Source organism: Crocodylus siamensis, chromosome 13 (assembly GCF_052110815.1).
Source record: "Crocodylus siamensis isolate JL-2025a chromosome 13, ASM5211081v1, whole genome shotgun sequence".
In the NCBI taxonomy this organism is placed as follows: domain Eukaryota; kingdom Metazoa; phylum Chordata; order Crocodylia; family Crocodylidae; genus Crocodylus; species Crocodylus siamensis.
In genome coordinates, this window is record NC_143407.1 from 14,338,604 (window position 1) to 14,364,406 (window position 25,803).

The 25,803-nt window shown below is 50.2% G+C and overlaps 1 protein-coding gene and 1 long non-coding RNA gene across 2 annotated transcripts; one reads left to right on the top strand and one right to left on the bottom strand.

Annotated features, from left to right (window-relative positions):
* Positions 1–22,019, bottom strand: RNPEP (arginyl aminopeptidase). Its single transcript, XM_090025699.1, has 11 exons — positions 21,597–22,019; positions 18,866–19,006; positions 15,305–15,456; positions 11,454–11,570; positions 11,052–11,287; positions 9,098–9,211; positions 7,390–7,502; positions 5,747–5,855; positions 4,205–4,429; positions 1,175–1,317; positions 1–349 (listed from the first exon to the last, which is right to left on the bottom strand). The coding sequence occupies exons 1-11, from the start codon at positions 21,987–21,989 to the stop codon at positions 185–187; spliced, it is 1,908 nt and encodes a 635-aa protein (XP_089881825.1). The 5' UTR covers positions 21,990–22,019; the 3' UTR covers positions 1–184.
* Positions 22,020–22,096: 77 nt separating this feature from the next.
* On the top strand, positions 22,097–22,787 carry LOC149853973 (uncharacterized). Its single transcript, XR_016439004.1, has 2 exons — positions 22,097–22,302; positions 22,443–22,787. It is a non-coding gene; the product is annotated as an uncharacterized LOC149853973 (long non-coding RNA).
* Positions 22,788–25,803: the final 3,016 nt, after the last annotated feature.

The window sequence follows — 25,803 nt, forward strand, 5'->3', positions numbered from 1 at the left end:
CAAATTACAAAGTATTTAATAAGCCAAGTCTGTGCATCAAGCCACAGAATCAGCACCAGCTGTGAAACAGGCTTCGCAACACAGCCCAGCACTAACACGGAGGCTCTGGACCCTCAGTGTGAGTGGAGCGGAGCCAACGCAGAGACCACAGGCCTCGCTGCCCATGCCTCTCAGAAGTGAGCCCCTAGCTGCTAGCAGGCTTCAGGCCCAGGATCTTCTTGATGTAGTTCTGGACATTCACGTGAAGCTGCGGGGCCGTGGCTGAGAAGGTCTCCATGGCCAGCACCCGGGCCGACTCAGAGCCGCTCCACATGGACCGGTAGAGGGGGAGGGTGTACTTCTGCTTCCCCTGCAAGGTACAAATGGCAAATAAAATCCAGTCCACTCTGCTGCGGAGCCCCCAGGATGGTGGTACAGCCCTCCGAGGAGCAGCCACTCCCCAGTACAGCTCCCCATCTCCTGTGCTTTAACATACCTCCAGCTCCTCCCACCAGCCCCACTTCTGACTGAAATCCCTGGGGCTGGGCCTTGGCCATGCAGGCTACACATGGCCAAAACTAGCTACACGGGCTGAGCGTGTGTGCATGCATGTGTGCATATGCACACTCAGGTCAAGTCAGCCTTTTTCGTTCAACAGCTGGTGACAGCGCCAACAGTCAGCCAGGGAGAGCAGAGGAACGACCAGCGTCACCATGGGGGCAGAGCCCCTTGGCTAAGCCTGATCATGAGAGCTGTGGTGCAGGCCTGGAGGACTGGGAAGCAGGCAGCACTTGGGGGCACAGCACACACGGCTGTGGAAGCCCCTGCTCATGGGGATTATTGTTCAAACACCTTGCTGCACAGGAGGGGCAGAGCAAGGAAGTGCAGTGCTGGATTCCAGCTGCCCCTGGTCTCGTCCACATTGCACAGCTGCACTGCCAGCTACTCTGGCCCTCACACAACCGGTTTCCATTTCTGGCCTGAACTCAGCAGGATGTTTCAGTGCCTGCTTTAAACTTTAAGCATTTTCCATCCCCCAGACAGGACTGGATTGAGGGAAGTACTTTGGCGTCTGCCCAACATAAGGCATAGGTAGCCAAGCCCAGGTGAAGGGCAGTGTCCTGTTGTCACCACCCACTGCACCCCTCACCAGAGCCCCCGGGTCCCATGGAGCGAGCCACATGGCATCACAAACCTGGCTGTGCAGAAAATCCCTGACTTTTCCATACTCGGCCTCATGGTTGTTCTTGAGGATGATCTGGCACCAGCGGAGGCGCAGCTCAGCATTCTGTGCCTGGGAGATCTTTGGGTACCTCTTGCTCAGCTGGTCCACATTCCCTGTGGAAGGAGATGTTCATCAGTGCTGCACCCTCCCTTTGCTTTGGGTGGCAATTTAATGCAGCACAACCCCAACATACACAGAAGAAGCATTTCCTCCATACTCTTTGCCATTAACAGCCTAGGACTCTGATCAGAGACAAAAAAGCAGCAGCGGTCATCCTCCAGCTCCTGGCAGCCAGTGGTTCCAGTACAATCCCTCTGTGTCAAAGCAACACACATTCTGCAAGCTGTAAAAGGATGGAGGACGGATTCACCTCCAAGGAGGATTATTCTGCACTAGTCTGGTCCTGCAGGGAGCAAACCAGGAAAGCCAAGGCTGCAACTGAACTCCAACTAGCTTGGAGCATCAAGGACAACAAAAAGTCCTTTTTCAGACATGTGGAGAGCCGGAGGAAAAGCAAAGGCAATGTTGGACCCCTGCTAAACCAGATGGGGCAACTGACGCCCAGGAAAAAGCCAACCTATTAAATAGGTACTTTGCGTCAGTCTTTCATCAGTCCCATGGGACGCCCATGCCTGCTGTGGGACAGGGAGATCTGGGTGATGGGGATCCCCTACCCTCCATAAATGCTGACCTCGTGCAGGAACACCTTGAGAAGCTGGATACCTTCAAGTCAGCCGGCCCTGACAATCTGCACCCCAGGATACTCAAGGAGCTGGCGAGCGTCATAGCCCAGCCCCTGGCACGGATCTTTAAAAACTCCTGGCGCTCTGGTGTAGTGCCCGAAGACTGGAAGAAGGCCAATGTGGTGCCGATCTTCAAGAAAGGGAGGAGAGTGGATCCGGCTAACTACAGGCCCATTAGCCTGACTTCTATCCTGGGGAAGATCTTAGAAAAGTTTATTAAGGAGGCCATCCTTGAGGGACTGGCCCAGCCTAACATCTTAAGGGACAGCCAGCACAGCTTTGTTGCAGGTAGGTCTTGTTTTACCAATCTCATTTCCTTCTATGACCAGGTGACCCATCACCTGGACCAGGGAGAAGAGATTGATGTCATATATCTTGACTTCAAAAAAGCTTTTGATCTGGTATCCCATGATCACCTCTTGGCCAAACTGCCCAGTTGTGGCCTTGGCTCCACCACGATCCGCTGGCTGGGAAATTGGCTTCGTGGTCGGACCCAGAGGGTTGTGATTGATGGCAGTCACTCATCATGGTGCCCTGTGACCAGTGGGGCCCCTCAAGGCTCTGTCCTGGGACCCATACTGTTCAACATCTTCATTAACGATGTGGACATTGGAGTCAGGAGTGGACTGGCCAAGTTCGCCGATGACACCAAACTTTGGGGCAAAGCATCCACACCAGAAGATAGGCGGGTGATCCAGGCTGACCTGGACAAGCTCAGCAAATGGGCAGACAAGAACCTGATGGTGTTTAACACTGAAAAATGCAAGGTTCTCCACCTTGGGAGGAAAAACCTGCAGCATCCTTATAGGCTCGGCAGTGCTACGTTGGATAGCACTACAGAAGAAAGAGACTTGGGGGTCATCATTGACCACAAGATGAACATGAGCCTGCAATGCGATGCTGCGGCTAGTAAAGCGACCAAAACGCTGGCTTGCATCCATAGATGCTTCTCGAGCAAATCCCGGGACGTCATTCTCCCCTTGTACTCAGCCTTGGTGAGGCTGCAGCTGGAGTACTGCGTCCAGTTTTGGGCTCCACAATTCAAAAAGGATGTGGAGAAGCTTGAGAGAGTCCAGAGGAGAGCCACGTGCATAATCAGAGGTCAGGAAAACAGATCTTACGATGATATGCTGAGAGACATGGGACTCTTTAGCCTGGAAAAGCGTAGGCTATGGGGTGATCTGATGGCCACCTATAAGTTTATCAGGGGTGACCACCAGGATCTGGGGGAACGTCTGTTCACCAGAGCGCCCCAAGGGATGACGAGGTCGAACGGTCACAAACTCCTGCAAGACCGTTTCAGGCTGGACATAAGGAAGAATTTCTTTACTGTCCGAGCCCCCAAGGTCTGGAACAGTCTGCCAGCGGAGGTGGTTCAAGCACCTCCATTGAACACCTTCAGGAGTAAATTGGATGCTTATCTTGCTGGGATCCTATGACCCCAGCTGACTTCCTGCCCTTTGGGCAGGGGGCTGGACTCGATGATCTCCCGAGGTCCCTTCCAGCCCTGATGTCTATGAAATCTACCCTGAAGGGGCAGACTGGTACGGCCCAAGTCTGGCAGAAAACCTTCAGCTAAATGACGCACAAAACTGAGTTAGGGGGCACAGAGGCTGTTCCACAGGCTGAATAGGGCTCTGAGCAATGATTTGGACTCTATGTTGCATTTGGAGGAGTCACGTGATTTCACCCCCCTGCCAATTGGGGTACCTGCAGTATGTCAACTGTACAATACTACTACAGGGCAAGCCAAAGGCCACCTATGCATGCACAATGCAGGGCTGAGATCAGCAGGGTTGAAGAATTGGACAGCACCTGGCATTCCCCATTCACACCATGGGAAAGGGGCCTACAGGCAGTGGTGAGGAAAGGGTGGTGCTGGCATGTGCAGCTTCCCATGCAGACTTGTGTTCAGGGATCCTGGCCAGGAAGTGAGCCTTAGCCCACCCCACTTGGTTACTGTACAGACAGGGGCCTCCCAAAAGAAAAGACCAGCCACTAGATTTCCACTGTGGCACAGATCAGCTGAACTGCAGCAGCATGTGCCATCCCCTCATGTATCCTTGCTGCAAAAGGGGACCAGAAGCACAGTGCTGAGCACACATCCCAGCTCCATGGCTAGCCTGGGAAACACTGGTAAGCATTCAGCTGGGGCTAGTACATAGAAACAAGGGGGCTTAATATTAAGACCAGAGGACTGACGTCCCTGCCTTCCTCTACCCAAATCCCCCTGGCTGAACCTGACACATGGTCTTACCATCTGGCAAAGGCGATTTCTGCAAGACTTTATCCAGGAAGTGCACCAGCTGATACGTCTTCCAGGCAGAGATGTCCACAGCCTTAACTGCCTCCATGTCCAAACTGCTGGCTGCCCACAGTTCTGCCAGATCCTCTGCTGGCTTCATCAGCACATCTCCAGGTGAGAGGTCAGGAAGGTATGGGGGCCAGCCAGGGGTGTTCAGCCAACGATCAAACTCAAAGCCTGTGCAGGGGAGAAGAGAAGCAGCAGGGTCAGGTTTTGGACTCCAGACTGGACGCCAGCTTCCAGAATAAAGAACCCAGTCCAACAGAGCAGGACTCAGCCCTCCGTCAGTGCCTGAGGGACCACCAAGCAGCAGCAAAGCCAGCAGGAACCAGCCATCAAGAGATCCAATTCCAAGCTCTGGCCCTAGAGCACAAGTCTGCTCCATAGATTGGCACCAACAAGGCTGTGCAATTTTGCCACATGACAACGATGGCTCAGTGTTGAGCTTACAAACAACACTCAGATGGAGCCCAACATGCTCATCTCCCTACCCCCTCGCCATAACCAAAGGCCCCACAGGCCGATGCTGGCTTCAGGCATGTGCATCCCTGATGACTTTGGTGGCCTCTGCACCCACTATGGAGCACCAGACAGCTAAGAGCTTGGCTGCTGCTCACCTTAATTGCCCCAGAGCTACTCAAGAAAGAGGAACTGTGCAGACTGAGTCTGGGCTGAGCCACCTATGGAGGAAGCCTAAGAAGCAGCAGGTGAGCAAGCAGGACTGGATGCAAGAGCAAATAGTTATCGTGCGCCGGGCAGCCCAACAGGCCAATAGTAGGAACTTGATGTCATCAGTGGTGAAGGAAGGGAGACATGCCTAGGAGCCAAGCTTAGTTGGTCAAGCTCAGTCAGTCACAGTGAAATGGGACCACATGGACCTCTCAGGGATACATATGTAAGTCAGGGGTAGTCAACCTGCAGCATGCATAGCCTGTGTGTGGTACACAGCAGATCATGGAAGGCACAGGCCGCACAGGGAAGATAAGGTAGGAGGCAGAAAGCAGAGCAGCAGGGCAGGGTAGGGAGCACAGGACAGGAAGCAGAGGAAGGAGATCAGACTGGTACTCAGGGAGGACATGGCATAATTTGTGGCACATCTGTTGCCCCCCCAGGACTAGGTCTTCTGCTAAAGCAGGCAGACAGCTCCACCTCAGCCACACTCCATTTCCAGTCTCAAGATTTCTTTGTAATCTGGAGCACAGGAATGTACTGTTTTATATAAAAATGATCCCGGGAGAAGGAGCCAGCCAGCTCAGCCAGTGCTGCCATGCCAGTTGGGCCAGGCCAAGCCCTGGAGCAGGGCAGACTTGAACAAGCTGTGGCAAGTGAGCCCTGTTCTGAGGTTTGCTGCCGTCTGCCTGGACATAAGCACTGGGAGCAAAAAGTTCCCCCCTGCACAGGGGCAGGAGACACAAGACTTGACAGAGCCTATCAGCAAACTCAATGAGCCAGGATGCCCCTCCCTGCCCTGCGACCTGGGGTGGCGGTGCTGACCTGGGATGGAGTCCACACCTTTCTTCTTCAGCTCTGGGAAGTACTCCAGGAAGAAGTTTAGGGCATCATCAGCCATGATGCTCTGGAACTTGAACTGGTTCACGTAGGCCTGTGGGGAAGAGTGGTCAGAGTGACACTGCATACAGACTCGCACGCATAGGGCTGGCTTGGTCCATGGGACTCAAGGATTTAACTCCACGCCTGTGTCCCCCTGCTGTCAGCATGTGGTCAGTTCCAGCTCCTCTCTGCTTGCATGGCTTTTGGCTGGGGCTTCAGCGCAGGTTCAGGGCAGTCTTTGCCCTGGACCCAAAATGGGAGCAGTGGGGTTGGAAGGTGTGAAGGACACCAGCAGTTTCCCACCCTGCTGCAACTGCTTGGCTTGGAAGCCTGGTATTTCCCCTCACCCCCAACCCCATGTGCTGGCAGCTGCGACTGCAGGGCACTTGGCTGGGGATAAGGGTGCTCAACCACTGCAGACAGTGCACGTGCTCTGCAGCTGCTTCGGCTCCAGGGGCCCTGCAAGAGGACCCAGGGCAGGCAGCAGCACCCATGAAGCTCAGTGTGACCTACTCAGCTCTCACGTCCACCCCCACAGTTCCTTGCCAGGGAGCTGCGGCTAGATTAGCGCTTGATAACCAGCATCTTTGGTTTCTCCTTCTGTTTCTTCATATCCAGGCTTTTCTCTACTCTTGGCTCTTTACACTTTGCAATGGCTCCTGCCTATACCCCATTCTCCCTCCAAAATCTTCCCCTTGGCTCTATATCCTTATGACTGATGCTTAAGCATTGCACAGGCATCAGCTACCTGAGCATTACATCCCCAGGTGGGGCTAGGCTCTTCTCCCACTTCCACAGACACAAATAAATCAGCCAAAAAGGTCTTGCCATGTGTCCCAGCTCTGACAGTGACTGCTCTAGAAGCCTAGCAGACTCATTCCCTGCTCCCAGCCCCAAGTTTAGATTACAATAACATGTTCCCCTCACTTTAGTCACTGACCTGTAAGCCTGGACTGTAGGACAGTCTGTAAGTTGTGAGGACGCATGGCAGAAAAGCAAACTCACACAGCCTGGGCCCTGGTGCCTTTAGCAGTAATTCCCCATTGCCTGCTGACCTGGCCCCGTGTTCACTGGATGGTCAGAGCCAGCCAGCTGGAGCTCATGGGCAACACCACATACAGATTCCAGGCTAGGGTGTGCCCAGAGGGATGGCACACCAATGCTGGACCACTGCTAGCCATGGGATGCACCTCCTATTAGCTCCGAGCACCTGCAACTTCTCACCGTAGCTTTTTTCAAACATGGCTTGCACAATGCATTGAGATGTCACCCCCAGCTTGCTTGGAGTGCTGGAATAACCTGAGTGTTAATAGCGGTCCACTACCAGAAATTATGATCTATTTGGGGATCCTCATGTAACAGGAGGGTCCTTCTCCAAGGCAGAAGGAACAGGTTTTGTCTGGGGGAGTGCCGTACCATTTCTAGACTTTGTAAGTACCAAGAGCCTGTGATGCTGTCCACCATGCACCAGCAACGATAGAGGGAACCTTGCTAACAGCATGTTGGAAGTGTGCTGACCTGCTCCCAGGCACCCTACAACCCTGCACAGCACTGCCACTGACAGGAACTCAGCCAGCATATGGTACCTGCAAGAAGGTATCAAATTTGCTCTGATCTCCCACGAGGTTCGCCAGGTAGGACACAAAACAGTATCCCTTCTCGTAGGGGGTTTCATTGTAGGTGTCATCAGGGTCAACACCTGGCATTCAAGAACACAACAGAGGTGCAAGTTTTAACACACAGAGCACTGCTCAGAAGAACTGATGACCCCAGCTGCTTTATGACTTCCAGCCTTTGACAACAGAAGCCAGATGTGAGGAGCAGGCAGCAGTGGTCAATGACCACCCTGATCTACCGTATTTCCAATCCTGATCATTTTGTTAGACACATGAAGACATACAGACAGTACTGTGAACTGTGGTTTTCCCTCTGCTCATTCACTGTCTTTCAGCCAACTACAATCTGCAGGAGTCAGACTCAATGATCTAATAGGTCCCTTCTGACTCTAATATCTATGAAACTATGAGATCTGATTTCTTTGTTTGGGAGGTACAACATGACTGCACTCTGACATGGGGCACAATAAGGCTTAGCATCTCATAGTTATATTCAAAAAACATGGAGGGGGTGTGGGGAAGAGAACAGGAAGCAGAAATCAGGCGATTAAACCAATGTGATCAGAGTGAAGTACAAAATTCATCTTGGTTCCAAACATTAAGGAGCACTGCTGCTTTACTTGGAGCTCCAAGATGGCAAAGCTTCCCAACCTCAGACCTTGCAGACACTTCATCTCTTTGTGAAAACTGGCATGATCTTTTGCAGGTGCATGAAATATTGATCTTGGAGTTATTAAAACTCAGTTTGCTAATGGCACAGTTGGCAGCTGCCTGTGATGAAGCACTTGGCAGCCACAAGGCAGTTAGCACAAAGGTCCTCGTGGCCACAGAAGCTTCATCCTAACAAAGTCAAATACACAGAGGTGGATGTTTGGAGGGAGGGTTTCTGCTCGCATGCCTCCAAGAATTCAGGCGTCTCTGAGGGCAGTGCCAGTGCCCAAACATTGCTGCTCACTTCGGACCTGCATTTAACTGCCTGCCTTGAAATGCTGACCCTTCAATGCCGACCCTTCAATGCCTAGCCTGTTCCTCTGAAACGGCTGGCAAAGATACTGAGTGTTTGATGCCACCTGCAGCTCTCTATAAATACTATTATTGCTAATTAGGGCTTTCATGCTAAACCAGTGGTGCTCAACCTTTCAGCTATCTGACCTAGATGAGGACTGTGGGGCCAGTCGATAGGCTGGATCCCTCATGGGCCTGGCCCCATGTCTCTCTACCAATCAGGCTCTCCCCCAGTCTAGCACACAGCGCCATGCTATCCAGCCTGCCAGGGTCCTCATGGGTCTGGAAATCTGGCAGCATGGAGCAGGAATTAACACTGTCACTGCTCGCCCACTGACAATTTCAGAACCCTTGGAAAGCCAAGTGGGCTGGATGACATGGCTCCACAGTTCAGATCTTGTTCCCTGAGCTGGGGGTGGAGCATCCCTGGGCTAAACAACAGCAAGAGGACTAGAAAATACTGATGCACAATAGCCCCACAGTACCCAATCCACGGGGCAGCAATATGGTCCCAACACATACTCATGTACTACATTCTCAACCATTACTATTGAGATAAAATTAGATTCCAAGCTATTATCTGAGTTAAACATACTAGCCATGAGCACACCACCCATATGTCCACCCTCTCCAGTGCTCCCAAGGTACTGGAAGACCCAGTGCTGACACAGACCTGGCTCAATCTTCACTCTAAGCTTGTTTAATGGGTGATCTTCTCCAGTGTTATCCATGTGCTGTCGTAGCAAGGCCCTTCCCGTTGCTGCTTCTAGGCAAGTATAGGCAGCACCTGATGCAAAGACAAACAGACAGGCACTTGGTACTAATGCAGTGTGCAGCCATCCAGTCCAAACCATCCTATTACTTTTCTCTATCAGTTATTTCTGCTTCAAGACTACAAGGAAAGTAAGGGGATCGCTGCTATCGGAGCAGACATGATGCTACCTCTGAGGCAAGAGGAAGGAGAAATAATGCAGGGAGATGAAGGATGGTAGGGCCATGGCTCTTGCTTACTCACAAGAGGTAGAGAAGCTGTAAAGCAAGAGCCAGGGCCTACTTCATCTATTAGGCATGTCGTTTGACCCCACGGCAGGGGTTGGACTTGATGATCTAATCAGGTCCCTTCTGACCCTACCTACTATGAAACTAAGTGGATACAGGCACCTAAGTGTTGTTCTGTTCAGCCCTGCTTGAGTCCCTGAAAAAACTGTTAATGCAAACAGTGGTGGGTCCTCCTCTTCACTGCTTTACATGCCTTAATTTGAAAGGCAAGATGATGGTGTGTTACATCCTTAGACCAACAGTTACAACCTACACCCACAAAAAAGAGAAGCATTCATGGATTTACAGGACTTAAGCAGGATGAGACAAAAAATCGCACTTAAGTGTCTGAGTCCACTTAAATACCCAGTAGCTAGAACAGACTCTGGTCCCTTGGAGAATTCTGCCCTGCTGTCTCAGGCTCACAGGCTAAAACCCAGGAGTGAGCTCTGCACAGCCTCTCTTTTGGGAATGCAGCTCTCCTCACTTCTTCAAGGCTGCCTTTAGTATTACCACCAAAGGCAAGAACTATTTGGGAATATCTTTTATTTCATCAATTCTATAGCTGGGAGAGATGTTAGACAAGCTTCCAGGCACAAAAAAGCCATTCCTCAGGTCTGGATTTTGTACCTGACAGCTGTCTGACATCTCTCCCAACTAAACTACTGGGCCAATAAATGGCATTACTAAACAAACTCTACTTGGATATTCCATGGACCAGCCTGACTGCAACAACATTTAAAATCTCCAAACAAATAACCCCAAATGCTGACCTATAGACCCTGCCTATTGCATTACACTGAGAACACAGCAAATAGGGTGAACTCCCCCACTCAGGCTGCAGCATGCTCTAAAACCAGCATTTGGGGAAGTGCTTATGAGTCATGTGCTCCACCCGCACATGCAGCCACAGCTGACAGGGCTATGGCCTTGTCCTTGTCCATGGCTGCATTTCTTCAAAGATTGTAAAGGTGGAGCAAGGGTGTCTGTGCAGAGCTACTCTTAATTATTTCAGATTCATAAGGCAAGGTTCACACTGTAAAAGCAGATGAAGCTTCATTATAGAGAATTTTTCTTCCAGGGGCTCGCATGGCATTTAAGTGACGTTAATTCGACAGTTTTAAACTGTCTGAATTAAAAATATGTTGTTTCCCATCTCAGTGGGTTTCACTTCCTGGTTATCTGGGTTTTGTCACTATGTCCATTCGCTGGTGCCTAAAGGCAGATGAAACTGGAACTTTTAAATATACAGAAGTATACAGAATAAAAGGGAAAAAAGTCTCTGAAAACAAGGTTAACACTCCCCCCCGCCCTTTCTCTTAGCAAGTCTCCATTAAGAGGGCACTTAAACAATTGTACTGCTCTTTAGAGGACACAGGAGCTAGAATAGCACTGAGCTGGCAAATTCATACGCAACTCTGCAGTCACACATGCAGTTACCCCCCTATCTGAACTGAGAAGTAGTGAAGTCAGTGGGCCCCTATGGGGCAGGGTTCTTCCCACCACAATCAAGTGGCAGCCCAGGGGACGTCCTTGCCCTTTTTTGCAGCACAGAGCATTGCTGCCTTTGGTCAGGGCAGGGTGCTCACCATATACCACAGTGGAGATCCTTCTCTGCGCGTACATGGTGAAGCCCTCATTCAGCCAGAACTCCCCCCAGTTGGCATTGGTGACCAAGTTGCCAAACCAGCTGTGGGAGATTTCGTGGATGATGACATCCACCAGAGAGCGGTCTCCAGCCAACAGGCATGGGGTCACGAAGGTGATGCAGGGGTTCTCCATCCCACCAAAGGGGAATGACGGCGGCATGAACAGAATGTCGTACCTATCAAAGAAATGCTAAGAGGTCAGTAAGGAGCTATCTCCTTCCTGTTGGGAGACCCTGAACAACTCTCCCTCCCCAACCCTGATGCATGCTGGCCAAACATGACACTGGAAACAGCCCCAGATGTATCAAGGCATCCTGGTGACTTCTGGCCAGGTGAGCCTACCTGCCCCAAACATATGGTCCAAATAGCTTCTCCCCAACCACCAGGAACTCTTCAATCACGCCATCATACTCCTTCTTAGCTGCCTCAATCAGACATGGCTCAGCCCAGACACGGCTCCTACGGAGAGCAAAAAAAGAGCCCTGAACACAACAGACATGAGGAGTGGCTCAGTTCAGACTGAAAGGCCAAGGTGATGACCAGGCACATGCTACATCATTCTACTAGCCCAACAGCGTCAACACCTTATGTAAGGTAGCTGTTCTGGCTGAACAACGTATAGACACAGCTAGGCTGACAGAAGAGGGCTTCCGTCAGTGCAGATGATGCCATTCAGGGAGCAGGGGGTGAAATGATAACTGGCAGAATTTTTTTTGCAATCACCATGTCTCCAGTGGACAGCTCTGCTGACAGAGTTGTAGTGAGAGGGGCTCTGGAGCACAGACAGGCACTGCCTGTGTCATGAACTGCTGCATGGTGCACTCATTAGGACAGCCAGTGCCAATCAAGAGGCACCTCAAAACCAGCACTGGCTCTGGCTCTTCCTCCCTTCATACCCTTCAACTGGGCAAACTTCCTTCTGCTCAGTCCCTTGCATGTCAGTAAACACCTTCTTTTCCAGAGAGATAATGAAACAGTGATCCTCACTCTATAGGAAGTGGTGCTAGATATACAAGGGGAAGTTAAAAAACACCAAGAGGAAACGGGATGCTTATAAGGTGCCGGCTACTGAGATCCTGTTACCAGTTCTGTGCACATGACTTTTACATGGAGAGGGATGGGTCAAGTTCTTTGCATCTAGACTGTTCTCAGTGGTGACAGATGACAAGGAGCAATGGAGTGAATGCAGGCTGTGTAGACAGATCTAAGCCAGTTTCAAACTAGCCAGTTGGACCCTGTTAGCAGTGCAGTCATGGTACAAGGAATTCAGGGAGAGTTAACAGCCTGCGGATTTTGAAGCTCATGTTGAACTCTGCATCGCTGCAGCTACACTATTAGCAGTAACCAAATTAGCTTGTTGGTTAGCTAACAAGCTAATGAAGGTATATGCATACAAGCTGCAGTGTAGCTATGCTCTGCAGTCCCTTCGGCACTCTGGCATCATGCCTTCCAATACCGGTGATGCACAGGGGGTTCCTCTATCACCTTCTGGTGCATTAACCACATCTTCCCATTCCAAATGAAACATACCTCTGAGGAGGCCTTGCCCCATCGCTCGCTAGGCTATTGACCCATGGAGAACATTCATCTTCTCCAGAGTGCTGGCCTCAGTGCCCCTTTCCGCTGCATACCTACACAGTCCTATAGATATTACAACTCAGCAGTTTGCTACAATAGGAGGGAATGCATTTTGCTGAGCATGTGGAATTGGAGCATTTAAACTGTTAATGGACTTTTACCTTAGCCCTCAGCCGGCTGATAACAGCACCATTCCAAAGAAAAACAGAAGCCTGGCAATCAATGGAGCTAATGTGAAATTTATCACCCGTGGGCACTCTTGATCTTTAGTAACAAGCAAACAAGGTCTGAAGTCAGATCAAATGATCTCATTGTCCTTTCTAGCCTTAAGATCCATTAATAAGAATGTAAGAACTGCCATTTACTAGGCCAGGCCCATGGTCCATCTTGCCCAGACTCCAGTCTCATACAGTGGCAGAGAGTGGATGCTGAAAAGGAGAGTGAACAGGGTATGACCAGGGTTTTCCCCTGTTCCTCTCCCACTTGCAGTTTCTACATTTAAGGTCTAGGAAGTTCTGATTCAGAGACTGTACCCTTAACTCCTGTGTTCAAAACCTTCTGATGCACCCTTCCTCCACGAATGTGTCCAATCCCTTTTTGAGGCTGGTTAAACTGTCTATTTGTGGTTAAACCACATCTTGTGGCAATGAATTCCACATTTTAATGACAGGCTGCATTAAAAAAATGCTTTTTATTAAACTTGCTGTCTCCTCATTTCATGTAATGACCCCAGCTATTGTTTGAGATAGAAAATAAATCCCTGTTTACTTTTTCTTCACCTTTTACTATTTTGTAAACCCTTATCACGTCCCCCCCTCAAGTGTCACTTTTCCAAACTGAACAGGCCTAATCTCTTTAGTCTCTCCTCATATGGAAGCCCCTCCATACCACTAATCATCCTTGTTGTCCTTCTCTGGCCCTTCTCTATTTCTTTTATATCCTTCTCGAGGTGTGGAGACCAGAACTGGGGACAATATTCAAAGTGTAGACACATCATAAATTTATAAAGGGGCATCATGATACTTCCCATTTTGTTTACACTTCCCTTTTTTTAAAAAAAAACAACACTTCCCTTCTTAAAAAACCCTAACATTTTGTTGCCTTTACAATAGCTGCTGAGCACTGAGAGTAATCTATGAACAAACTAAGACAACTTGGGGGAAGAAAAAAAATAGTAATGTATTTGTCTGAAGCAGGTAGGCACTATCTTGTGACCTATCAAGGATTCAACAGTAACAGCTTGAAGAGCCCTCTGGGTAGACTAGTTTGGGGAATGTATTCAAAGTAACACAGGGAACTAGACAATAATACTCAGGAGTGCAATGCTTCCATGCGACTTTGAAGACCAATACTTTCTACCTTGCAAAAGGAGCCCCTTTGCATGGGAGAAAGACCATAATGTCACTGTAACCATGCAATAAGCTCCACTCTGAAAGCCATGTATACACACATAAGGAAGTGTAAAAATATGGTACTACTGTCCTTTGTTTCTGGCATGGTGACGCCTCCCACTGAACTTAAAGAATCAACATCACACCAAGAACTGACAGAGCTGAAAACAGGCTTGAGGTGACCGGGCATATTTTGACCTAGATTTTTTGGACGAAATAATTCATGGAAAATTCTACTTCCATGAGATACTCAGCTCAGAGTGCTGGAGGTCTAGAAAGAAGACACATGAGAGGACAAAGATAATATGGTAAAAGCTGCTTTGGGTGATAGCACAGAAGGCCAAAGCATCAGGTTTTATCCATCATTCCTGTGAACCATTTATGTGAATAGTTGAAATGGTAAGAAAGGAAGGAAATTCCTCACAGGAAAAAATTTCCTTACTGTTAGGACAGTAAAGCATAAAAAAAAAAAAAAAAAAAAAAGAGATTGTCGGGGGAAGATGTGGAAATGCCTTCACTGGAGGTTTTCAAGAAGTAGTTGAATAAGGATGGATCAGGGATGATTTAGCAGTAGCATTCTTGCATTCACACAGAGGGTTGGACCAGATGACCCTTGAGGTCCCCTTTAACCCTATGGCTGCATCCAGACATGCAAACCTCTTTGTGGCACCACAAACTGCATGTGGCAAATGTTAAACGTGCCCCACGCTACAGATTCGCTGGATTTCCTGGTAGCAATCCCCCGCCAACCCCACCACCCCTGCAAAAAAAAGGCTGTTGTGCATGCATTACACTAGCACATGCAGGCCAGGCCACCCAAAGCAATTCTCTAGCTGCCGGCCAGACCCCTGTGCCACCCGACCTGTGCCCCTGCTGCTCCAGGCCACCACATAAGACTGCTGGAGCCAGCACCGGTGCTGGCCCCAGCCTGCAGCTCTCCCTGGATGAAGAGCTGGCCAAGAGCTGGCAGGAGCTGACCACTGCAGGACAGTTTGTCCTGCAATGAAGTGCACATGCAGAGGGTGCACTGTGGCAATTTGTCCTGCTGCAAGCACATGCCCCTGCATGTCTGGATGCAGCCTGAGAGTCTAAGGGAGGGATCTCTGTTTCTAGTGATATGCTCTGAGCAGGCAAGGTCTTCTCCCATAAACTACAGCTAAGACAATAGCCCTTGCTGCACAGCTGGAAGCCCAAATCCCCTGACTAAAAAAGACAGCCTCTTACCTTGGACCAACTTCAGCAGAAACAATGTCACCAATAACCAAAGCAATCAAGTAGGAGGGAATTGGCTGGGACATCTTGAAGATGAATGTGTTGTCTTTCTCTTGCTTCTCCCAGGTCGTAGCGCTCATCATAGCTGTGAAGCCCTCAGGGACCTGGCAAAAGAGACACCCATAAACAGGCTCCAGTGGATTGGGGGACAGATTAGGTTAATAACTGGATTTCAACTAACTTATGGTTTACTGCAACAAGTATTTTTTGAGCCATGCTCAAGCCTGCTGTTCTAGAGGTTTCTCAAGCATCACAGCCTGACAAGGTAAGAAAAGCACTCAGATTTCTCCTGACAGACCGGGAGAGGCAAAAGCAGCAGCTGCCTCCAAATTCAAGTCAAAAGTGAAGCATTTCAAAGAAGACTGAAAAAGGCAAGGAACTAGAGAGTGCTCAGTTGTATCCAGAGCGCAAGCCTTACCTTGGTAGGCCACTGTGTTGTGACATGGAAATAACCTAATGTGGAGATAACCCTTTGTACCCTAGCTGTTCACTGAACACGCAGGCCTGAAACTTTGATCATAACATGCTGCAGGGACATACTGCAGCTCTAAGAACCAGCATCCTGATCCTCTGGAGGGGCTGAGGACACATGGCTCCCAATACCTGCAACTGGACTTGCAGCTGTTCTGTGCCTTAATGCAATTTAACCCTGGTCATTGCAGAGCCAGGGTCACAAAACCATATAACAGGGAAGGGAGCTAAGACAAGAACACTACACAGCAGGTTCTTAGGGATGTTCCTAGCATCTCTCTTGCTCAGACTGCTTCACCTTATGACTGAGCAAAATAACACTCCCTTCTGAATAGCAAGTATGCTGTGCAGGGTTCCTTCACCATAAAACTCAGAACAACAGCTCAAGAAGAAAAGCTCACACTTCTTGGCCCCAAGCTAACTCCCACTCTCCTCTGGAACAGGCCAGCATCACAGTATGACAAGAGTTTTGTTAGCAGCCAGCAGCCACCCCTGCCAAGCATCCAGAGCACTTGCACATCTATGTGCATCGGTGGCACTGTGTAGCTCCACTCTGCAGCGAAGCTGCCCAAGTGCAAAGCGCACCCTGGGGAGCCACCAGCTGCTGAAGAGACTGTGACTGCCAAAGGCACAGGAGTGCCTACATATGTCTTTGACAGTCCGGTGACAGCAGCAAACTCACCCTACCCCACAGAAGTGCTATAACTGCCCAGAGAAGGGCATGTCCGTCACCAGAGGAGCTCTGGGAGTGGATGCATTCAGTGTTTTGCCAGCAGCACTGGACTTCTACCAGCCAAACAGTTTGGTACAGACTAGGCCTAAGCCAGCTGCACCAACAGATCCTGCCAGGAAGACAAGCACTGCAGAAAGCTCTCCTTCCTAGTCAGTGCCAGCAAGCTTACAACAGCTCTAGGTGGCTGATTTGGAGTTATCCAAGCAGGAAAATATAGGCAATATTTTTCCACCTATTTAAAAAAAATCCAAACAAACAAAAAACCCCTGCAGGGCCTCTTTCTCCTGCAAAAACACTGCAGAACCACAGCTTTGACAAAGCTGAGCTTTTCAATCATAATCTCATATTCTCAGGAGTGTATAAAGAGGTGTTTGGAAGTACAGTGGTGTGCTCACATCACTGTCTGCATCACCGTCATGTGAATATTTGTTCTTATCTACATAAAAGAGTAGTACTTAAGGGTCCCAACTCAGAATGGGCACAATGTGCCAGGTGCTGTATGTGCACAGAGGGACTCCTGCCCCAGAGACCTCAGAATAAAGACAACACAAAGTGTGAGAGAAGGAAACCCTATCCTCATGTAACAGAAGTGACGTGCCCAAGATTACAAAAGAAGCCCAGGGCAGAAGGGGGAAAGGTCCCTAGTATAGTTACATCGCAAACCCACCCTTCCTTTTCTCACCTCTCTTTATAAGCAAGATCTGTCATTAAATGCAGAAGTCCCTGCTATTGGTTGTGATCACTTAGGTTTCATGAGTCTGTTGAGTTTTTTACTTGTTAACAACCTGGAAATTGAAACCAATGGCTTCCAACTGGTGTCTCAACTGGCACTGTTCATCTGTTTTGTACCAAATCACTGCATGCTGCTAGGCTCATCATGCCAACTTCACTTTTGGCCATTCCGGTTGCCTGATACGGATGCAACATTTACTTACTGGGGATGGAAAAGCACATTAATTGTACATTCAAGCCATGTACCATACCATATAATTGCTGTCCTGGGCATCCTACTAATTGGAAATTCATGAAACAAAGCAAGAGAGTCTCTGCTTGAAGGGGCTCATGATGGGACACAGAAAAAGCAACGCAGGACAACAGCACAGGTAGCAGAGGCTGCAACAAGGCTGCTGTCATGAAGCCAACTTTTGCATGTAGCGTGAAGAAAAAATACTCAATTTATGCCATTTAATTTCTTACGCTGCAATCAAGACCCAGAAAGGCCATTTTTTGAATGTTCTTTACACTAAAAAGTCAGGTCTTGAGTACTGCAAGACCTTATAGCAGCAAATCCCAAGCTGCAGTAGTCTGTGAGGCCACGTTCAGCAGTCCACAGTTGTTCAGAGATTGCACTAGGCACTTCATAATTCTTCACATGCAAACACCAAATCCCCTATAAGCCAACAAAACTATTTCTCTAAATGCCTGGAGAAAGCAAGATGCCTCTATAGTCAGCTCAGGTTAATTTGCCTATGGGATAATTTGCCACCATAAATTTAACTCACTGTTTTTCCTGGTCCCTAACAGCTCCCCCCAGTTTTCAATTCCTGATAATTTGCCACTATTGGATAACTTGGCATTATTTGCATTCCCCTTGGAATGCAAATTAATAAGAGTTCACTGCATTTTATAGGATCTGAGAGGCACTCATATTATCACGAGGGGAAAAAAGACAGGGGTTTGTTAATGCTAGCTTAGTTCCAGTAATCAATCAATAATTTGGATTATTTTTAAAAATTCAGCTCTACACACTGCAAATCCATTCCAACCCACAGGTCATACAGCAAAAGCAAGTCACCAGATTTGACATTTGGGTTTCTAAAAAGTTTTTTAAAAAGTAATTTTTTTTTTCTTTCCAAAATAAAAACTTCCAGGCTCTTTCCACTCCTCATTAAAAGATAAACAAAAATACTGTCTATGACCCGTCTTGGTGGTGGTGGTATTGAAGAGTATTTTTGGCAGAGCATCCTTCACGAGTGATGCAAAGTTAAAAGTGGTATTATTTGTCACAGGAAGAGTGGGAACAGCATGACACAGTGAAAAACCATCATTGAGAAATACTGGCCCCAGTCCTTCTGGAAACTCTGCAAGAACCGAACTTTTGCAATGCCCTTGGTACTGGATGTGACATGAACGTTTCAGTGCTTCCCAGAATTTATTTCAATAAAGTTAGTTCTCTTCAAACAGCTTGAGAACAACTCTCCCTTGAACATTTATGGACTGATGCACCTGTGGTGAATGTTCAGCCCTATATGAGGTTTATAGAGATGATCTCATTTGTGCCCTTATATCTTTCTAAGGGTGTCGCTTACCTTTATTGTGGCTGAATATGTACTTTTAACTGCAGGGGTGTCAAAGCCAGGGAAAAAGGATCTATTCAGGACGGCCTGGCCTTGAGTGTACATATAGGGCTTCTGCTTCCCTGCTGTCTGCTCGGGAGTGAGCCAACAAACCTGACGAGAAACAAGAGACAGCTTTATGTGAGGGATGGGAAACTTTACCTGGATCCTTGCAGAATAGCTGCTCTTTGTGGCTGGAGTGTGAAAGCCAGGGAAAAAGGACCTGTTGAGTACAGGAAAGCCAGAAGTATAAAGGAAAGGCTTCTCCTTCTGAGTTGTTTGAAAAGAATCCAGCCAGGATATCTGCAGCAGCCGGCAGAATAAGAAGGAGAGTCAGTGAAATCAAATGAGACGCATGTCATCCTGGGTTGACCACAACTACACGGTAGGCCTCACTACGAAACAAACGGGGCATCCTCTCTAATAGTACTAGCACTGTGAACAAAAATGCAGCACATCCTCTTCAAAAAAGAAGCATGCTTGTGGCCAGCCACAGAACACCTAGTTACGCTCAGCTCTCGGCCTACTCAGGGAGCTGTCTTCAAAGCAGATGATGTGATTACCAAAAAGGAGTAATTATACCAGCTTAAAGACATTTTATTCTAGAATAATCGTTATAGCAGCACAACTGCACTAGTATTTCTCTACTAGTATATTTCCAGATATCAGTTTCCCTGTGGTGATAAACTCCAATCTGATCAAGCTTTCCCTTGGGTTTATCTTATCTGCAAAGGAGTGCTTTCCAGTACAGCTCTCTCTATATACAGGCCACTCCTTAATGGATCTGCCACTTACAGCTGGTAACTAACAACTTCATCAGAAAAAACTTTTCCCTAGTGCATCCCTGGCCCAGCAGGGCAATAACAGGAGTATGGGGGAAGAGAGACAGGAAATCATACCACTGACTGATGCAGGTAAACACCCCACCTTAAATATGCTCATTCCAGCAAGGTACAACTGATTCTGTCCAGGGGGGAACGCGATGCCTCTGCTAGAAATGTTTGCAAGGAGCAGGTTGGTTGGGGTGACCATACTGCTATTCTGGCAAACCACTTCCAGAGTGGGAAAGCAGGTGCACCAAACACTTCAGCAAACCAGACAAGCACAACTTCTAGCAAGGGAAGTTATTTTGGGCTGGGCTTTGATTCCATTTTTTCCAGCATACAGCTAGAACAACAGTGCCAATATGGGACCGTGGAACAGAGCTCAGAGTCTGGCCCAGGCAAGCTTGCAATCTTGGCCTGAATCCAAGAGGCTGGCACAAGTGAGGTGAGAGCAGGAAATCATCTCAAAAGCTTGACTCGGTTTCTTCGGAGACCAGCTGCTCAGTGGCTCAGGGCAGTGCAACCCCTTCAGGTTTTGTCCAGGTTGGACACAAAGGACTAACTTTGCAGGACAATTGCCTCAGCACATCAATACCTAGGGTCTGATGGGATAAAAACATCATATGCCAAAAAAGCAACCAAGTTAGCAGTGACCACTGACCCTCCACAAAGAGGCACAGGTTGGACGGATTCCTTTCATTCCAGCCAGATCACCATGCCCAGCTGCTATGCTTTTATATTCCACCTCTTTAGTCTGTTACAGTGGCTCTACAGCTTAATTATTAGCTCTTCTTTCATGAAAACTTTGAAGACCTTCCTTCAACAACTGAAACGGGAGTGTGTTAGGCAGGGAGGGGCCAGGCTAAGAGATCTGACAAAACAGGCTTGCTCTGGGAAGCAAAGGAGATGCTTCCATTTTAACTCTTGACAGACTGGATTCTGGCACCGATTTGCATTACTTAACACAGCAAGCAACAGAGCAATTATCTATGAGCAAGCTTCGCTTTCGGGAAACAGATAATAAGCACCTGCTTCTCTGCCCATGGCAAAGATGGTGACTTGAACATCCTTATGAAATATCCAGAGACTCAATTCCCCAGAAAAAGGCTGGAAGCAGAAAGTTTTCCAATGATACCAGCCAAGAAGGCAACAGGCTGCACCTGGCGCAACATGATGCTCGCGCCATTCGGTTCCAGGCTGGCTGGGCCTGTCCCTGATCCTGCCTTTTGCTCCAAACTGGGACTTCTCCACGGGGCAGGAAAGGCAGTTGGCCGAGTCCTACCCACACTCCTTGCTGAGGCTGCCTCACCTGACAGCAAGGCTCAGGGGAAAGAGGGGGAGAATTTTTTTTTTTTTTAAATATAATTTGTACCCAAGGCCCAATCAGCCCAAGCTCATTCCAAACCCCAAAGTCCAGCACCATAAGGATCCCCTGGGATCCTTTGACCCCGGCTGACTTCCTGCCCCTGGGCCAAGGGGCCAGACTTGATGATCTTCGAGGTCCCTTCCAGCCCTAAAGTCTATGACAGGAGCGGGCAATTGTTTCAAGGGCCACTTCCGGAGTTTTGGCAAGCCATCAAGGGCCGCATGACAGGCAGCTGGGGCAGATCAATATTAATTTGTTTCATTTTTTAGGGGCCCCACGGGCCACGTCTCGCCCACACCTGTGAATCTATGACTAAGTGGCTCTACGACCGGCAAACGTCCTCCGCCCGCGCCTAGAGCTTGAGGTCTTCCCAAATCCCCCGCGCCGGGCCAAGGCCGGAGGCGTGGGGTCCGGGCGCCCCCGGGGTTTGCCGAGAGGCGAGCCCGGGGGAAGGAGGGCACAGGACAGGGCAGCCCCCGCCGCCCCGCGGGCTACCGGAGGGGAGGGCGCTCACCCCCGGCCCGCTGCCCGTGCAGTAGGACACCTCCAGCGCCAGGCGCTCGCCGGCGCGCAGCGGCTCGGGCAGGGCGAGGTGCAGCGCGGAGCCGTAGCGGGCGAAGGGGCGGCTCTGGACGCGCAGCGGCCGCAGCTCGGGCTCCCCGGGCCGCGCCAGCCCCGCGCCGCGCACGGCCAGGCTGGGGTGCGCGTCCAGCACCACCTCGGCGGCGCCGTCCCGCGCGCAGCGCAGCTCCAGGCGCGCGCGGCCCTCCAGGCGGCCCGGGCCCGGCGGCGCGAAGGCGGCGCGCAGCTCCAGGTCCAGGTGCAGCAGCTCGAAGCTGTCGGCGCTGCAGGCGGACGCCACATCCCGGGGCCGCTGCCCGCCCGGCGCCGCCGCCTCCGTCGCCATCGCGGCCGGCGAGGGGAAGGGGAAGGGGAAGGGGCGGGGCGCGCCGCGCTGGGGCGGAGGCGCGGAGCTCCATTGGCTCGGCCGGCCCGGGGCGGGGCCGGCGCCGGCCTTGCCCGCGCGCGGCGGGAGCCGGCCGGCGCCGCGCTCTCGGCTCGGGGATGCAGCCGCCCCCGCTCCTAGCCTGGCAGGTGGCGGTGCCAGTCGGGTGGGAGAGGTTTCCTAGCGCGCACCTGCGGTCCCGCTCCGGCCGTTCGTGCTAATTCGCTCTTATGCGATGACCCTTTTTTTAGGCCAGAAGTTCGTCCTGGGCGAGGTAAATTCACCCTGATGCGGTGGGTGTGGGGGGAGCCCGCAGGCAGCTGCTTTGTGCGGGGCGTTGTGACATGCACCAGAATAGAGGCTGCGGACGTGTGGCCTGGTCGCGGACTGGGGTGGACTTGGCTGTTTCCACAGTTCCTAGGGTCGGAAGGGACCTGAACATCAAGTCTGACCCGCAGCCGTGGGCAGGATCGTAACACCCAAGGCAGATGTCCATCCAATCTCCTCTTGAAGACCCCCAAGGTAGGGGAGAGCATCGCCTCCCCTGGGAGCCTGTTCCACAGCCTGGCGGCCCTAACTGTGAAGTCATGTCTCCTGATCTCAAGCCTGAACCTGCTCTCAATCAGTTTGTGGCCGTTACTCTGTTTTGTGTGTGTTGCACACAATGCGGATATTGTAACGGGTTCAGGGGACTTTTGTGGTGTGATACTAGTAGTGTAGAGACATATATTTTTACCAAAAAAAAAAATCTGCTCCCCGCTTGTTGTCTGCAACGTGTTTTTCTGTAGTTGCCAGGCCCGTTATGGCTTCTAAGCGTCTCATAGCTTATCTCCTACCCCTCTCTGCTGTTGGTGAGTACCAAAATTGTCTTGTGAAGGTAGTAGAAATGGGTCAGTACAATTGAGGTCTTGGAACGTATCCCTATTTGTTACGTTGTAAAGTGGGTCCCTTTTCTGCAAATTCAAGTTATGCACCATTTTCCAGGGATGCATGTACAGCATAAAGTGAGGAAAACCTGTATCCATGTCCAAGAAGGCAGTTTTCCTGAACCACTCCCCAGGAGAACTACTCTTCTGGCGTGGTTCGATACCAGCTGAGGTGCAGCAGCTTTAAGGACTTAAAGTCTCCTCTCTTGCTTGCTCCAAGGGCCGTATGGCCGAGGGCAAGAAAAACTCAGGGGCATCCAAACCTCTGGGCTTGGGCCTGTACGTAGGATGCCTGCCAAAGGATTTGGAAACAGCTGAAGCCCCAGGTGTGGTGGAGGATGTTTGCCGGTAGTAGGGCCACTTAAGGCTCTGGACTCTTGGATTTGCAATTTAGTTTCGGCTAACGTGGCCTCAGATACAAATTAAAAAAAACAAAACCAAAAAAACGTCTGGTACTTGTGTAAAGAACACAGTCTCAGAGCCGTAATCTGCCAGGATCCAAGAAGCCCCAGAGGAGAATATTTTTTCAATTCCTAGCACCTGGTAAACTTCCACTTTAAGGATTAAATCAATCTCAGTCCATCGAAGTGATGTAAGAGACTGGGGCAGTGCACACATGGCTCAAGGTGGTAACTGTAGTGTCAGACTCATGCTGTATCTTTACTATTACTGCCCTAGGACTGGGGTTTTCAACCTTTTTGGGTCAGTGTACCCCTGGCAGCCGGACGCTGGGGGAGAAGAGGATGGTGTGCAGCCAGATGCGGCTGCAGCCACTGGTGTGAGCTTCCCCTGCCCCCACATCCGGCCAGGTAGGCAGTGCCTGTCCAGCAGTGCAGGATCATGCGTGGTGGCACTCCATCCCTGCTCGCCCGCACGTACCCCTAGGGCCTTCTCAAATACCCCCGGGGTATATGTACCCCCAGTTGACACCCTCTGTCCTCAGACTAAGGCTGCTGAGCTAAAGGTGCTTTTCCAATGTTTTGTTAGGATGCATGTAACAGGGTGCCTGTCCCTTTAAGAGGGGTCGGCCAGCCCTGCTGAGTGGCAGCAGCTGTGAGAAGGCTGCTAAGTGGCCCCCTGGGAGTTAAAAACCTTTGAAAGCAGAGCTGCAAGCAGCAAATGTGGGGGAACAGCTGTGAACTGAAGGGGGGTGGTTGCTGTGAGAAAGCCGGAGTTACAGGGGACCCCTTTCATTGTCCAGGACAGGATGACAAGTTTTTTTGTTTGCTTGTTTTGTTGGTTTAAGAACTCCTTTTATTGCTGTGGGTTGGCTGAGGAGTTGCTTAGGGAGCAAAAGCTTGCCTGAAGAAGTCTCAAGCAAGGCGATCTGCTTGCAGTACACTAAGCGGGGGTTGGACTAGGTGACCTCTGCAGGGCCCTGCCAGCCCTACTTCTCTGTAAGACTCCCAAGTGAGAACTGTGTGATGGCAACTTCAGAGAACCTTTGTCCCTGCATATGATGTGCAGGTCATCCATGTACATGAGGACTTTCTCTTCTTCCCGGGGATCTTCATGCCACTGATCGGGGGTCCTGTCTGAGTCGTTGTGCTAGTGGTTCCATTACACAAATAAGCAGGATGGGGGACAGTGGGCAGCCCTGCCTGATGCTCAACTCTACTGCAATCAGGGCTGTCAGGGACCTGTTCACCAGGACACTGCTGCCCACGTTGGTGTACAGCGCCTTTATTCAGGTAACAAAGGTTTCGAGGTTCCCATCTTTTCTAGAGTCTCAAGTAGGAAGTGATGGAGAAGGCCTACGACCGGGGTATCCCAAGTCGAGGTTTGGCATAGCGACGTTCTGCCCCTCTCCCGCTGGTACTGTAGTGTGTCACGCAGCTGCATCAGGGACCAGGGAACTGTTGCCCTGGCACTGTGCACACCTGGTCCTCATGGATCGCTGCACCTAAAGCAGACTTAAAATGCTTGGCCAAGACTTCAGCCATTAGTTTATAATCAAAGTTCAGGAATATAACTGAGTGCCAGTTTCTCAAGTCCTGTCTCTCTCCCTTGTACAGAAGGGTTATGAGATCTTCCTCCATCCCCGCTCCCAGGTGGCCCTCCCATAATCGCTCCCTGTATACCTCCAGCAAGTCTAGGCCAGCCTGGTCCCAGAAAGCAACATAGGCTCTGTGGGCAAGCCTTACTGTTCTGGAAGCTGCAGAGCATCACGTTCATGTCCAGCATCCCCTCCTCCACCAGTCTGTCCCTTGTCCTCCCCTGGTGACAGCTGCCAGGCAGTGTGGGAATGAATCTTCCACAACGACCTGCAGAAGAAAACAGTTCCATGGAACAGACCGAGTTGGACTGTGTCATCTTGGGCAACTCAATGCCATGACCTTCCTTCCAACAGACAGGCCAGCAGCAGGATGGAAAGAGCAATGGGAAAGTGTCCAGCCCTTTCCAGGACCCCAGCACTCCACCAGCTTCAGTTATCAATTGGGAGTCAGATGCTCCCTCATACTCCTCTCTGTTCGTGCCTGCCATTAGAATCAGTATTTGTGCCTTAATAGGATTCTTCCCAGTGGATTAATGTCCCAACATGAGCCTGATGGGAAGTCATCTGTCCTTGTACCTCTCTCCCAGCTGCTCTGAGCTTGGTTCCCATCTCACTTCCCCAGCAGTTGAAGGCACTTGACCAGAGAGGTTAATAAGGCATGGAAAGAAGCTCATCTGCAAGCAGTGGCAACAAAGCTAGTGGCTAGCCCTGCTCCAGCTGAGCCCCCTGACCCAGGGAGACGTTTACCCTTTGTGTGAATCATCCCACTAGCTCTTGCCACACCTGCAGCACTCTGCTAGCCCAGTCCTCTGGGGCCCCTCAATCCTAGATGAGCGCTCCCCCAGCCTTTATC